The sequence below is a fragment of the Salmo salar genome, chromosome ssa14 (assembly GCF_905237065.1).
Source record: "Salmo salar chromosome ssa14, Ssal_v3.1, whole genome shotgun sequence".
Lineage (NCBI taxonomy): Eukaryota > Metazoa > Chordata > Actinopteri > Salmoniformes > Salmonidae > Salmo > Salmo salar.
Window position 1 is genome coordinate 50545851 of NC_059455.1, and position 14253 is coordinate 50560103.

Below are 14253 nucleotides of genomic sequence, written 5' to 3' on the forward strand. Positions count from 1 at the left end.
GTGGGTTGAGTCACTGACGTGGTCTTCCTGTCTGGGTTGGCGCCCCCCCCTTGGGTTGTGCCATGGCGGAGATCGTTGTGGGCTATACTCGGCCTTGTCTTAGGACGGTAAGTTGGTGGTTGGAGACATCCCTCTAGTGGTGTGGGGGCTGTGCTTTGGCAAAGTGGGTGGGGTTATATCCTGCCTGTTTGGCCCTGTCCGGGGGTATCATCGGATGGGGCCACAGTGTCTTCTGATCCCTCCTGTCTCAGCCTCCAGTATTTATGCTGCAGTAGTTTATGTGTCGGGGGCTAGGGTCAGTCTGTTACATCTGGTGTATTTCTCTTGTCTTATCCGGTGTCCTGTGTGTATTTAAATATGCTCTCTCTAATTCTCTCTTTCTCTCTTTCTGTCTTTCTCTCGGAGGACCTGAGCCCTAGGACCATGCCTCAGGACTACCTGGTATGATGACTCCTTGCTGTCCCCAGTCCACCTGGCCGTGCTGCTGCTCCAGTTTCAACTGTTCTGCCTGCGGCTATGGAACCCTGACCTGTTCACCGGACGTGCTTGTTGCACCCTCGACAACTACTATGATTATTATTATTTGACCATGCTGGTCATTTATGAACATTTTAACATTTTAACATTTTGACCATGTTCTGTTATAATATCCACCCTGCACAGCCAGAAGAGGACTGGCCACCCCTCATAGCCTGGTTCCTCTCTAGGTTTCTTCCTAGGTTTTTGGCCTTTCTAGGGAGTTTTTCCTAGGGAGTTTTTCCTAGCCACCGTGCTTCTTTCACATGCTTTGCTTGCTGTTTGGGGTTTTAGGCTGGGTTTCTGTACAGCACTTTGAGAATATCAGCTGATGTACGAAGGGCTATATAAAAATAAATTTGATTTGATAATAGCTGGCAGTGGCGTGAAAAAAAAGGTTGGCTTTTAATGAATAAACAAGTTGTAGGTGTGACGAAAGCTTGGCCACTTCCATGGCTTAAGAGGGTTTGTTTCCAGTTCTGTAGGTTATTGACGGCATTTGCATAGTCATCTCCGATTTGTCTCGGGGCACGGAATATTCTTGTCCTTGTCCATTGTGGATTGACATTGGCTTCAACAAGTATAGATGTTTATGCGTCACACTTCTCCTCAATTTAAAATACGAGGCTTCTGTAAAGGGTATTGTATGTGTGAGGCATGTTTTCCATAAGCAAGATAAAGCCTAGGACTACCGTTGATGTGGCCTTATAGGACTGAATAATGTTTGGAGGAGCGTGTCTTTGGTAAACGGACAAGAAGCGCTCTTTGGAAATGGGGATGGATACAAGCCGAATGGAGTATGCACTACAGGTAGGCCTATGTGAATTGTGAATAATGCAATTATTAGAAGAAAATAACTTAATAATTTCTAAATAGGAGTGTCACTAGCAATGTTCCCTGTAAGCTGCGCACAGGCGCGCAGCACTTCTGGGACTGCCGGTCATTAAAAAAATCAGCCCGAGCAGAGAAGCACGAGATTGAAATTCATTTAAATGTTTTGAGTTTTCCCCTTTAGTTAATAACAGTATTAAGGTTTCCCTTTACTGTGGGAATTGTGATCGAATCAGCAAAATATTAGCCACTTTCAATGCAACATACCGAAACAAAATGAACTACGCAAGAGATTTTGTTGTAGGCAGAACGCATCAGAGTAGGATTAACAGACCGGTGTGCCGTAACCAATCATTTACATTTACATTTTAGTCATTTAGCAGACGCTCTTATCCAGAGCGACTTACAGTAGCGAATGAATACATTTCATACATTTTTTTCCCGTACTGGTCCCCCATGGAGAGCTGCAGTAGGCCTACATGCAAATAGACCATTGCCATATATGGATCTGTGCCATTCACTTTGAACTGGACTGTGTTTACAGCATGAGCGGTCGTGAGTAGATGCACTGGACTGTGTTTACAGCATGAGCGGTCGTGAGTAGATGAGCTTGTTTTTAGATCAACATGAGAGCTGCATGTAGCCACGTGTGCATATTTTGTTCATATCCTTTAGTTTAGAGGGTAGCATCATTTGTCTGATTCTCTGTAATAATGGTATAGGAATAATAATGCATTTTATTTTGTTAAGTGGTTTCTTGCATCAAACAACATAACAACATGTTTTCAGTCACTTCCTTGTCTGAAGGACAAGTGGATAAACAGGTTGATGTTAAGCCTTGCATGTTTTTTCTTCAAAAGTCTCATGGAATGTAGGCCTACATTGAACACCACACATTGGCTGCTCCTGTAGGCTGAACGATAGAACGTTATGGCATCCATTTTTTCTCCATTGTTTTTGATGGTAGGCCACTCTGGTAGGCCTGAACTATGATCAAATAGCCACAGTAGCCTACTTGACCACTGTCCGAAACTGTAACTTAAAGCGGATGCAGCCTCAGTGTTCACAGTAAACTCACGCTGGAAGTTGCACAGAATTTTCACAACGTTCAAGCTAGCGCTCAGCAGACCTGAAATTTGCACAGCGACGACATTTTTTTTAGAGGGAACATTGGTCACCTGATTGGTCATCTCATCTCTCCTTCCATGATGGACATATAGTCTACATGGAGGGGTTAATGTTCCATGATGGACATATAGTCTACATGGAGGGGTTTATGTTCCCTGATGGACATATAGTCTACATGGAGGGGTTAATGTTCCCTGATGGACATATAGTCTACATGGAGGGGTTTATGTTCCATGATGGACATATAGTCTATATGGAGGGGTTTATGTTCCATGATGGACATATAGTCTACATGGAGGGGTTAATGTTCCATGATGGACATATAGTCTACATGGAGGGGTTTATGTTCCCTGATGGACATATAGTCTACATGGAGGGGTTTATGTTCCATGATGGACATATAGTCTACATGGAGGGGTTAATGTTCCCTGATGGACATATAGTCTACATGGAGGGGTTTATGTTCCCTGATGGACATATAGTCTACATGGAGGGGGTTAATGTTCCCTGATTGACATATAGTCTACATGGAGGGGTTTATGTTCCCTGATGGACATATAGTCTACATGGAGGGGTTTATGTTCCATGATGGACATATAGTCTACATGGAGGGGTTTATGTTCCATGATGGACATATAGTCTACATGGAGGGGTTTATGTTCCATGATGGACATATAGTCTACATGGAGGGGTTAATGTTCCATGATGGACATATAGTCTACATGGAGGGGTTTATGTTCCCTGATGGACATATAGTCTACATGGAGGGGTTTATGTTCCATGATGGACATATAGTCTACATGGAGGGGGGTTTATGTTCCATGATGGACATATAGTCTACATGGAGGGGTTTATGTTCCATGATGGACATATAGTCTACATGGAGGGGTTTATGTTCCCTGATGGACATATAGTCTACATGGAGGGGTTAATGTTCCCTGATGGACATATAGTCTACGTGGAGGGGTTTATGTTCCATGATGGACATATAGTCTACGTGGAGGGGTTAATGTTCCATGATGGACATATAGTCTACGTGGAGGGGTTTATGTTCCATGATGGACATATAGTCTACATGGAGGGGTTTATGTTCCATGATGGACATATAGTCTACATGGAGGGGTTTATGTTCCCTGATGGACATATAGTCTACATGGAGGGGTTTATGTTCCATGATGGACATATAGTCTATATGGAGGGGTTTATGTTCCCTGATGGACATATAGTCTACATGGAGGGGTTTATGTTCCCTGATGGACATATAGTCTACGTGGAGGGTTTATGTTCCATGATGGACATATAGTCTACGTGGAGGGGTTAATGTTCCATGATGGACATATAGTCTACGTGGAGGGGTTTATGGTCCATGATGGACATATAGTCTACATGGAGGGGTTTATGTTCCATGATGGACATATAGTCTACATGGAGGGGTTTATGTTCCCTGATGGACATATAGTCTACATGGAGGGGTTTATGGTCCATGATGGACATATAGTCTACATGGAGGGGTTATGTTCCATGATGGACATATAGTCTACATGGAGGGGTTAATGTTCCCTGATTGACATATAGTCTACATGGAGGGGTTAATGTTCCCTGATGGACATATAGTCTACATGGAGGGGTTAATGTTCCCTGATGGACATATAGTCTACATGGAGGGGTTTATGTTCCATGATGGACATATAGTCTACATGGAGGGGGGTTTATGTTCCATGATGGACATATAGTCTACATGGAGGGGTTTATGTTCCATGATGGACATATAGTCTACATGGAGGGGTTTATGTTCCATGATGGACATATAGTCTACATGGAGGGGTTTATGGTCCATGATGGACATATAGTCTACATGGAGGGGTTTATGTTCCATGATGGACATATAGTCTACATGGAGGGGTTTATGTTCCATGATGGACATATAGTCTACATGGAGGGATTTATGTTCCATGATGGACATATAGTCTACATGGAGGGGTTTATGTTCCATGATGGACATATAGTCTACATGGAGGGGTTAATGTTCCATGATGGACATATAGTCTACATGGAGGGGTTTATGTTCCCTGATGGACATATAGTCTACGTGGAGGGTTTATGTTCCATGATGGACATATAGTCTACATGGAGGGGTTTATGTTCCCTGATGGACATATAGTCTACGTGGAGGGTTTATGTTCCATGATGGACATATAGTCTACATGGAGGGATTTATGTTCCATGATGGACATATAGTCTACATGGAGGGGTTTATGTTCCATGATGGACATATAGTCTACATGGAGGGGTTTTACACACATCTAAAATAATAACAGGAGATGGATAAAATAATGTAATAGCTTATGTAGATAAAAAGGGGATGTCTGCTCACTGTTTTGCTGCTGCCAAACTTGATCTTTTAATAAAGCTTTGGTGATTAAGATTTATTTCAAAGCGGTCTCAAGCACCAAACCCTTTATCAATATATTTTTTTAAACATTTATTTAACTAGGCAAGTCAGTTAAGAACAAATTCTTATTTACAATGACGACCTACACCGGCCAAACCTCGGACGACGCTGGGACCAATTGTGCTCCGCCCTATGGGACTCCCAATCACAGCCGGTTGTGATACAGCCTGGATTTCGAACCAGGGTGTCTGTAGTGATGCCTCTAGCACTGAGATGCAGTGCCTTAGACCGCTGCGCCACTCAGGAGTGGCTACTTGGTGAATGCGTTGGGCAGGAGAGGAGGCTAAGCTTGGTTGTTAATCAAATTAAACGGAATGGGAACAAAATCATTAGTTTTTTTAATGTTTCTAAATACGAGGTTTACGGGCACAAAAAGCACATCTATTTTGTTCCATGTGCATTATGGGCAAAGTGTGTCAGGGCTGGAAAAGCTGCGCTTCCGTTGTCAAAATATCCATGCCATAACCAACCACGTTACTGCTAAAACCAGATTTTGGTTGGTCTTAAATATTCCCACCAGCAGCATGTTTTTAAGGGCACACCTCAGGTATTCACACCTCAGGTATTCCCACCTCAGGTATTCCCACCTCTCCCACCTCAGGTATTCCCACCTCTCCCACCTCAGGTATTCCCACCTCAGGTATTCCCACCTCAGTGCAAGCGAGCTCATATAAAACAGGTAATTTACCAATCCTGCCGTTCGGGTTTTAAACTAGAAGAGTGACGGCTTTAACAGGTCGAAATTGCAAGCGAGCGTGCGTTTGACAATTGTGCCAGCCCGAAAATAACGCCCTTCGATTGGAAGATTGGGAGTTCGATCCCTGGTCAAGCCATATCAAAGACAAAAAATGTGACTTGATCTTCTTGGCACTCAGATTTAAAGAGATGGATTGGCTGTTCTGCTTGGCACTCAGCATTAAGGAGATGGATTGGCTGATCTGCTTGGCACTCAGCATTAAGGAGATGGATTGGCTGATCTGCTTGGCACTCAGCATTAAGGAGATGGATTGGCTGATCTGCTTGGCACTCAGCATTAAGGAGATGGATTGGCTGATCTGCTTGGCACTCAGCATTAAGGAGATGGATTGGCTGATCTGGTTGGCAGGAGACGGATTGGGGGTAAGGCCCTGTAATAGACTAGTGTCCTGTCCAGGGAGAGCACTTGTAATTCAAACAGGAGATACAAATGGAGGATCATCATTTGTGCACTCTCTCATTGCTGAGAATGCAAATTTGTAGTGTATTTGAGGTTTTAAAGGCTTCTAAAGGGGCCTCCCGAGTGGCGCAGCGGTCTAAGGTGTCACTACAGACCCGGGTTCGATCCCAGGTTGTGTCACAACCTGCTGTGACCGGGAGTCCCATAGGGCGGTGCACAACTGGCCCAGCGTCGTCCCGGGTTAGGGGAGGGTTTGGCCCGGGGGGGCTTTACTTGGCTCATTGCGCTCTAGCGACTCCTTGTGGCGGGCTGTGCGCCTGCAGGCTGACCTCGGTCGTCAGTTGAACGTGTTTCCTCCGACACATTGGTGCGGCTGGCTTCCGGGTTAAGGGGTGGGTATTAAGAAGCGTGTTTTTGTGGGTAATGTTTTGGAGGACACATGACTCGACGTTCGCCTCTCCCGAGCCCGTTGGGGAGTTACAGTGATGAAACAAGTTCGTAATTGGATATCACAAAATTGATATCTAATTGAAAATTGTCAGACTTGATTTGCCCTAACGAAAAATGTATCAACCCCTACATAAAATGTCCATTAATTACAATCAACATAACAATTCACATTTCCTGTTGCAGCAAACTGGCTCAAATTAAGATCCTACATCTGTTGGCTCCTCCCCTATGGGCCATCCTGGCTCGGACAAGGCAACTTACTTACTTTATACAGCCTGTGTTATATGGACATATGAAGGGTTATATGGACATATAAAGGGTTATATGGACATATGAAGGGTTAAATGGACATATGAAGGGTTGTATGGACTTATGAAGGGTTATATGGACATATAAAGGGTTAAATGGACATATAAAGGGTTAAATGGACATATAAAGGGTTAAATAGACATATGAAGGGTTATATGGACATATGAAGGGTTGTATGGACATATGAAGGGTTATATGGACATATGAAGGGTTAAATGGACATATGAAGGGTTAAATGGACATATGAAGGGTTATATGGACATATGAAGGGTTATATGGACATATGAAGGGTTAAATGGACATATGAAGGGTCATATGGACATATGAAGGGTCAAATGGACATATGAAGGGTTGTATGGACATATGAAGGGTTAAATGGACATATGAAGGGTTATATGGACATATGAAGGGTTAAATGGATATATGAAGGGTTATAATTGGACCTGTTATTCCAAATACTGTGGAAGATGGTCCAGGGTTAGGGTTATATCAGTATTTATAAACTGGGTGGTTCGAGTTCTGCATGCTGATTGAAAGACAGCCGTGGTATATCAGACCGTATACCACGGGTACGACAAAACGTTTATTTTTACTGCTCTAATTACGTTGGTATCCAGTTTATAATAACAATAAGGCGATGCGTCGTGCCTAAGAACAGCCCTTAAGCCGTGGTATATTGGCCACATACCACACCCCCTCGTGCCTTATTGCTTAAATATCGTTCTAAACAGACCTGTCATTCCAGATATGGTGAAAGAAATCCAGGTTTAGAGGGTTAGGGTTATATCAGTAGATGTACAGTACTGGTCAAAAGTTTGGACACACCTACTCATTCAAGGGTTTTTCTTTATTTGTACTGTTTTCTACATTGTAGAATAATAGTGAAGACATCAAAACTATGAAATAACACACATGGAATCATGTAGTAACCAAAAAGTGTTAAATCAAAATATATTTAAAATAGCCACCCTTTGCCTTGATGACAGCTTTGTACTCTCTTCACATTCTCTCAACCAGCTTCACCTGGAATGCTTTTCCAACAGTCTTGAAGGACTTCCCACATATGCTGAGCACTTGTTGGCTGCTTTTCTTTCACTCTGCGGTCCAACTCATCCCAAACCATCTCAATTGGGTTGAGGTTGGGTGATTGTGGAGGCCAGGTCATCTGATGCAGCACTCCATCACTCTCCTTCTTGGTCAAATAGCCCTTACACAGACTGGAGCTGTGTTGGGTCATTGTCCTGTTGAAAAACAAATGATAGTCCCACTAAGCCTAAACCAGATGGGATGGCGTATCACTATAGAATGCTGTGGTAGCCATGCTGGTTAAGTGTGCCTTGAATTCTAAATAAATCACAGACAGTGTCACCAGCAAAGCACCCCCTCCTCCATGCTTCACGGTGGGAACCACACATGCGGAGATCATCCGTTCACCCACACCGCGTCTCACCAAAACACGGAGGTTGGAACCAAAAATCTCTAATTTGGACTCATCAGACCAAAGCACAAATTTCCACCAGTCTAATTTCCATTGCTTGTGTTTCTTGGCCCAAGCAAGTCTCTCATTTGTATTGGTGTCCTTTAGTAGTGGTTTCTTTGCAACAATTCGACCATGAAGGCCTGATTTACGCAGTCTCCTCTGAACAGTTGATGTTGAGATGTGTCTGTTACTTGAACTCTGAAGCATTTATTTGGGCTGCAATTTCTGAGGCTGGTAACACTAATGAACTTATCCTCTGCAGCAGAGATAACTCCGCGTCTTCCATTCCTGTGGCGGTCCTCATGAGAGCCAGTTTCATTATAGTGCTTGATGGTTTTTGCATCTGCACTTGAAGAAACTTTCAAAGTTCTTGAAAAGTTCTTGAAATGTTCCATATAGATTGACCTTCATTTCTTAATTAAAGTAATGATGGACTGTTGTTTCTCTTTGCTTATTTGAGCTGTTCTTGACATAATATGAACTTGGTCTTTTTTTGTTGTTGAATATTTTATTTTAGCATTTTCCGATTAAGAACGTTCAAAACAAAAATGAGAAGATATTAGACAACAATATAACAAAGTGACAATAACCGTACAAGACAACAGACAAGTGTAAAATGCAATAAAATAAAAAATATATGTATATACAAAAAAACATATAATCAAAAAAACAATAAAATCACAAAATCATTTTAGACCCAAGCCACGTCCTGTACCCGGACTTTAAACTACTCCCCTCTGGGTGCAGGTATAGGGCACCCCTCAGCAGGAAAAACACAACTAGAAAATCATTTGTGCCAGGTGTGATATCCCTCCTAAATAGCTCAGGCTAATGTTCCTATCCACCCAGTAAGGCCAGCAGTCTAATGTTCCTATCCACCCAGTAAGGCCAGCAGGCTAATGTTCCTATAGACCCAGTAAGGCCAGCAGGCTAATGTTCCTATCCACCCAGTAAGACCAGCAGGCTAATGTTCCTATCCATCCAGTAAGGCCAGCAGGCTAATGTTCCTATCCACCCAGTAAGGCCAGCAGGCTAATGTTCCTATAGACCCAGTAAGGCCAGCAGGCTAATGTTCCTATCCACCCAGTAAGGCCAGCAGGCTAATGTTCCTATAGACCCAGTAAGGCCAGCAGGCTAATGTTCCTATCCACCCAGTAAGACCAGCAGGCTAATGTTCCTATCCATCCAGTAAGGCCAGCAGGCTAATGTTCCTATCCACCCAGTAAGGCCAGCAGGCTAATGTTCCTATAGACCCAGTAAGGCCAGCAGGCTAATGTTCCTATAGACCCAGTAAGGCCAGCAGGCTAATGTTCCTATAGACCCAGTAAGGCCAGCAGGCTAATGTTCCTATCCATCCAGTAAGGCCAGCAGGCTAATGTTCCTATCCACCCAGTAAGGCCAGCAGGCTAATGTTCCTATAGACTCAGTAAGGCCAGCAGGCTAATGTTCCTATCCATCCATCCAGTAAGGCCAGCAGGCTAATGTTCCTATAGACCCAGTAAGGCCAGCAGGCTAATGTTCCTATCCACCCAGTAAGGCCAGCAGGCTAATGTTCCTATCCACCCAGTAAGGCCAGCAGGCTAATGTTCCTATAGACCCAGTAAGGCCAGCAGGCTAATGTTCCTATAGACCCAGTAAGGCCAGCAGGCTAATGTTCCTATCCATCCAGTAAGGCCAGCAGGCTAATGTTCCTATAGACTCAGTAAGGCCAGCAGGCTAATGTTCCTTTTGACCCAGTAAGGCCAGCAGGCTAATGTTCCTATCCACCCAGTAAGGCCAGCAGGCTAATGTTCCTATCCACTCAGTAAGGCCAGCAGGCTAATGTTCCTATTGACCCAGTAAGGCCAGCAGGCTAATGTTCCTATCCACCCAGTAAGGCCAGCAGGCTAATGTTCCTATCCACCCAGTAAGGCCAGCAGGCTAATGTTCCTATCCACCCAGTAAGGCCAGCAGGCTAATGTTCCTATCCACCCAGTAAGGCCAGCAGGCTAATGTTCCTATCCACCCAGTAAGGCCAGCAGGCTAATGTTCCTATCCATCCAGTAAGGCCGGCAGGCTAATGTTCCTATCCACCCAGTAAGGCCAGCAGGCTAATGTTCCTATCCACCCAGTAAGGCCAGCAGGCTAATGTTCCTATCCACCCAGTAAGGCCAGCAGGCTAATGTTCCTATCCACTCAGTAAGGCCGGCAGGCTAATGTTCCTATCCACCCAGTAAGGCTAACAGGCTAATGTTCCTATCCACCCAGTAAGACCAGCAGGCTAATGTTCCTATCCACCCAGTAAGGCCAGCAGGCTAATGTTCCTATCCACCCAGTAAGACCAGCAGTCTAGTCTCTTTTTATTGTTATGTAACTGTTATGAAAGTTGTATTGTCAATTCTTTTTTTTTAAATTTAAACGTCACTTTAAACGTGTACATGACACTGCAACAAAATGTCCCCATGGGGACAATAAAGTCAGTAAAGTAAACATTACTTTAGGATTATATAGAGATGCTGTCAATATGATGTGAGGGGAGATTCTCCATATAGTCAATAAAAGGTTGCCAAATAATGTAAAAATGTCTCTAACTTATTCCTCAAGCAGGAAGTGATTTTCTCCAGTGGGATACAACTATTAACATCCGATAGCCCACATTGCAACTGGCAGGGAGGGAATCCGATTACAATTTCAAGGCAATACATTTCTTGGCAATCGCTAGCAATATTTGTTGTTATCTTTACAGTATGGCTTTGCCTAAGATTGGAATTAGTAAAGTTACCCAGTAGACAGACCTCATGGGGGGGGGGTCTAAAGGAAATGCAACCCCGTGAATTGAGGATATGGTATCTCATACCACCCCCCCCCCCCCCCCTTGCCAGAAACGGTGTAGTTTTGAACACTGCCAGGTGGAATGGAGGAACGTTCCTTTATCCGAGCCACATCTAAAACACCGGGAGGAGATATCAGGGTTGAACTTGTGCAGTCTAGATGGGGTGATATAGAGCTGATGGGAGGAAATTAAACTGGATCTGTCTGTATCTGGAGGTCAATGTGGAAAGTAACACCATCCCTGTATAAGTCACTCGATAGACCCTCAGCATGATCAATACCCAGATCTTTTTCCCCATCTAAGTCGGGGTTTATCTAGCTCGGGCAGCGTTAGTCCTGACATAAGAGCATCGTAAACACGGGAAATGGTCTTGAATAGTGGTTGGCCTGCATGGCAGAGTTGTTCAATAGGTGACATCTTAGATAGGTTCCATTGTCCCTTCAGAGTCACCCTAATAAAATGTCCTAATCATAGGTAACTAAAGAAATCCCTGTTAGACAAGTGGTATTTCTGTTTCAGCTGTTCAAAAGACATAAGAATTCCCTCATGTTCCAGAAGAGTGATAGCCTTATCAGACCGTTGTCTAAAGTTACTATTCTGGAAAAACATAGGACTCAATCTATTGTTCCATAAAGGGGTTTTAGGGGAAAGAAATCCGTCTCGTCTGAACAGCTCATGCAGTTTGCACCATGTCAGGACAGAATATATCATTAAAGGGTTGTCTGTGATGTTTATTGATTTTTTAATAGATTTCCTGTCCCATTTGTAAAACAAATCTGTCCCAGTGTCCTCGTGTACCTCAAACTTTTCAATGTTCAACCATGAGGGAGAAGAACCATTGTCAAACCTCTGAGCCAGATACCTAGACTGTGCAGCCCAGTAATACATTCTGAAAATGGGGAGGTTTAAGCCCCCTTGACCGTAATAAAGGGTCAGTTTATCCAGGCTAACCCTAGGGGGTTTTGCCGTGGCCAGATAAACCGTCTGGTCAGCTTGTCGAGAGAGGAACAGAATGCTGTGGGCACGGGGATAGGGAGAGATTGAAACAAATATAGAAATCTGGGCAGGACATTCATTTTAATCACATTTATTCTACCCAGTAGAGTGAGAGGCAAGTCCATCCATTTACACAGGTCACCCTCCACCTTTTGTAACCACCTGGCCAGATTGAGTTTATAGAGGTTGTTCAGGTTACCATCCACCATTATGCCCAAATATGTGAAGCCCATAGGCTTATGACGGTGAAGCCCATAGGCTTATGACGGTGAAGCCCATAGGCTTATGACGGTGAAGCCCATAGGTTTATGACGGTGAAGCCCATAGGTTTATGACGGTGAAGCCCATAGGCTTATGATGGTGAAGCCCATAGGCTTATGACGATGAAGCCTATGGGCGACCATCTAAAAGGAAACTTATGCTTGATGCTATGATGGTCAAAGACCGACAAAACGGTAAGATTTCGCTTTTATCAAAATGTACCTTATATCCAGAGAAAGAACTATAATACTGTAATAGTTTCTTGTAAGTGAGAGAGGGAATGTTCTGGATTTGTTAGAAATAAGATAAGGTCGTCCACACCTCAAAGCCATGTACGTCAGGGCACGTTCTAATGGCCTCAGCCAAACGGTTCGATGGCGAGGGCGAAGAGGTGGGGGATGGACTTGGTCTTTTACCAAATAGGGCTATTTTCTGTATACCCCAGCCCCCCCCCCCCCTTACCTTGTCACAACACAAGTGATTAGCTCAAATGCATTAAGGAGGAAATACATTTCACAAATTAACTTTTAAGAAGGCACACCTGTTAATTGGAATGCATTCCAGGTGACTACCTCATGAAGCTGGTTGAGAGAATGCCAAGAGTGTGCAAAGCTGTCATATTTGAAGAATCTCAAATATAAAATATATTTTGATTTGTTTAACACTTTTTTGGTTACTACATGATTCCATATGTGTTATTAAATTACATGTTTCCCTTCACTGGAACTAAGGGGCCTATCCCAACCATGAAAAACAGCCCCAGACCATTAATCCTCCTCCACCAAACTTTACAGTTGGCACCATGCATTGGGGCAGGTAGCTTTCTCCTGGCATCTCCAGATTCGTCTGTCGGACTGCCAGATAGTGAAGCGTGATTCATCACTATTGTGCATGGTGATCTTAGGCTTGTGTGTAGCTGCTCGGCCATGGAAACCCATTTCATGAAGCTGCCGACAAACAGTTATTGTGCTGACGTTGCTTCAAGAAGCAGTTTGGAACTCGCTAGTGATGCAACCGAGGACAGACGATTTCTACAAGCTACGCGCTTCAGCACTCGGCGGTCCCGTTCTGTGAGCTTGTGTGGTCTACCACTTCACAGGCTGAGCCGTTGTTGCTCCTAGACGTTTCCACTTCACAATAACAGCACTTACAGTTGACCCGGAGGCAGCTTTAGCAGGGCAGAAATTTGACAAACTGACTTGTTGGAAAGGTGGCATCCTATAACAAGTGCCACGTTGAAAGTCACTGAGCTCTTCATTAAGGCCATTCTACTGCCATTGTTTGTCTATGGAGATTGCATGGCTGTGTGCTCGATTTTATACACCTGTCACCAATGGGTGTGGCTGAAATAGCCAAATCTCCTAATTTGAATGGGTGTCCACATACTTTCGTATATATGGTTCTAACACAGACCTGTTATTCCAGATACTGCGGAAGAGATCCAGGGCTTCCCGTAGCCTGTTGGTGTTGTTGTCCTCCCTTATGACCATGTTGTAGCTGCTGCTGGCAACCACAAATATGATAGCAGTCACATCTACAGGAGAGGAGAGGAGGAGATAAGATGATAGCAGTCACGTCTACAGGAGAGGAGAGGAGATAGCAGTCACGTCTACAGGAGAGGAGAGGAGATAGCAGTCACATCTACAGGAGAGGAAAGGAGGAGATAAGATGATAGCAGTCACATCTACAGGAGAGGAGAGGAGGAGATAAGATGATAGCAGTCACGTCTACAGGAGAGGAGAGGAGATAGCAGTCATGTCTACAGGAGAGGAAAGGAGGAGATAAGAAGATAGCAGTCACGTCTACAGGAGAGGAAAGGAGGAGATAAGAAGATAGCAGTCACGTCTACAGGAGAGGAAAGG

At 44.0% G+C, this 14253-nt stretch overlaps 1 protein-coding gene across 1 annotated transcript in view; it reads right to left on the reverse strand.

Annotated features, from left to right (window-relative positions):
- The window catches only part of LOC106592495 (guanine nucleotide-binding protein G(s) subunit alpha), an 88145-nt gene that overhangs the window by 10372 nt on the left and 63520 nt on the right, over positions 1 to 14253 (reverse strand). The window contains exon 4 of the mRNA XM_045694526.1: positions 13805 to 13925. Coding sequence (XP_045550482.1) covers positions 13805 to 13925 — 121 coding nt within the window. The remainder of the gene's footprint in view (positions 1 to 13804; positions 13926 to 14253) is intronic.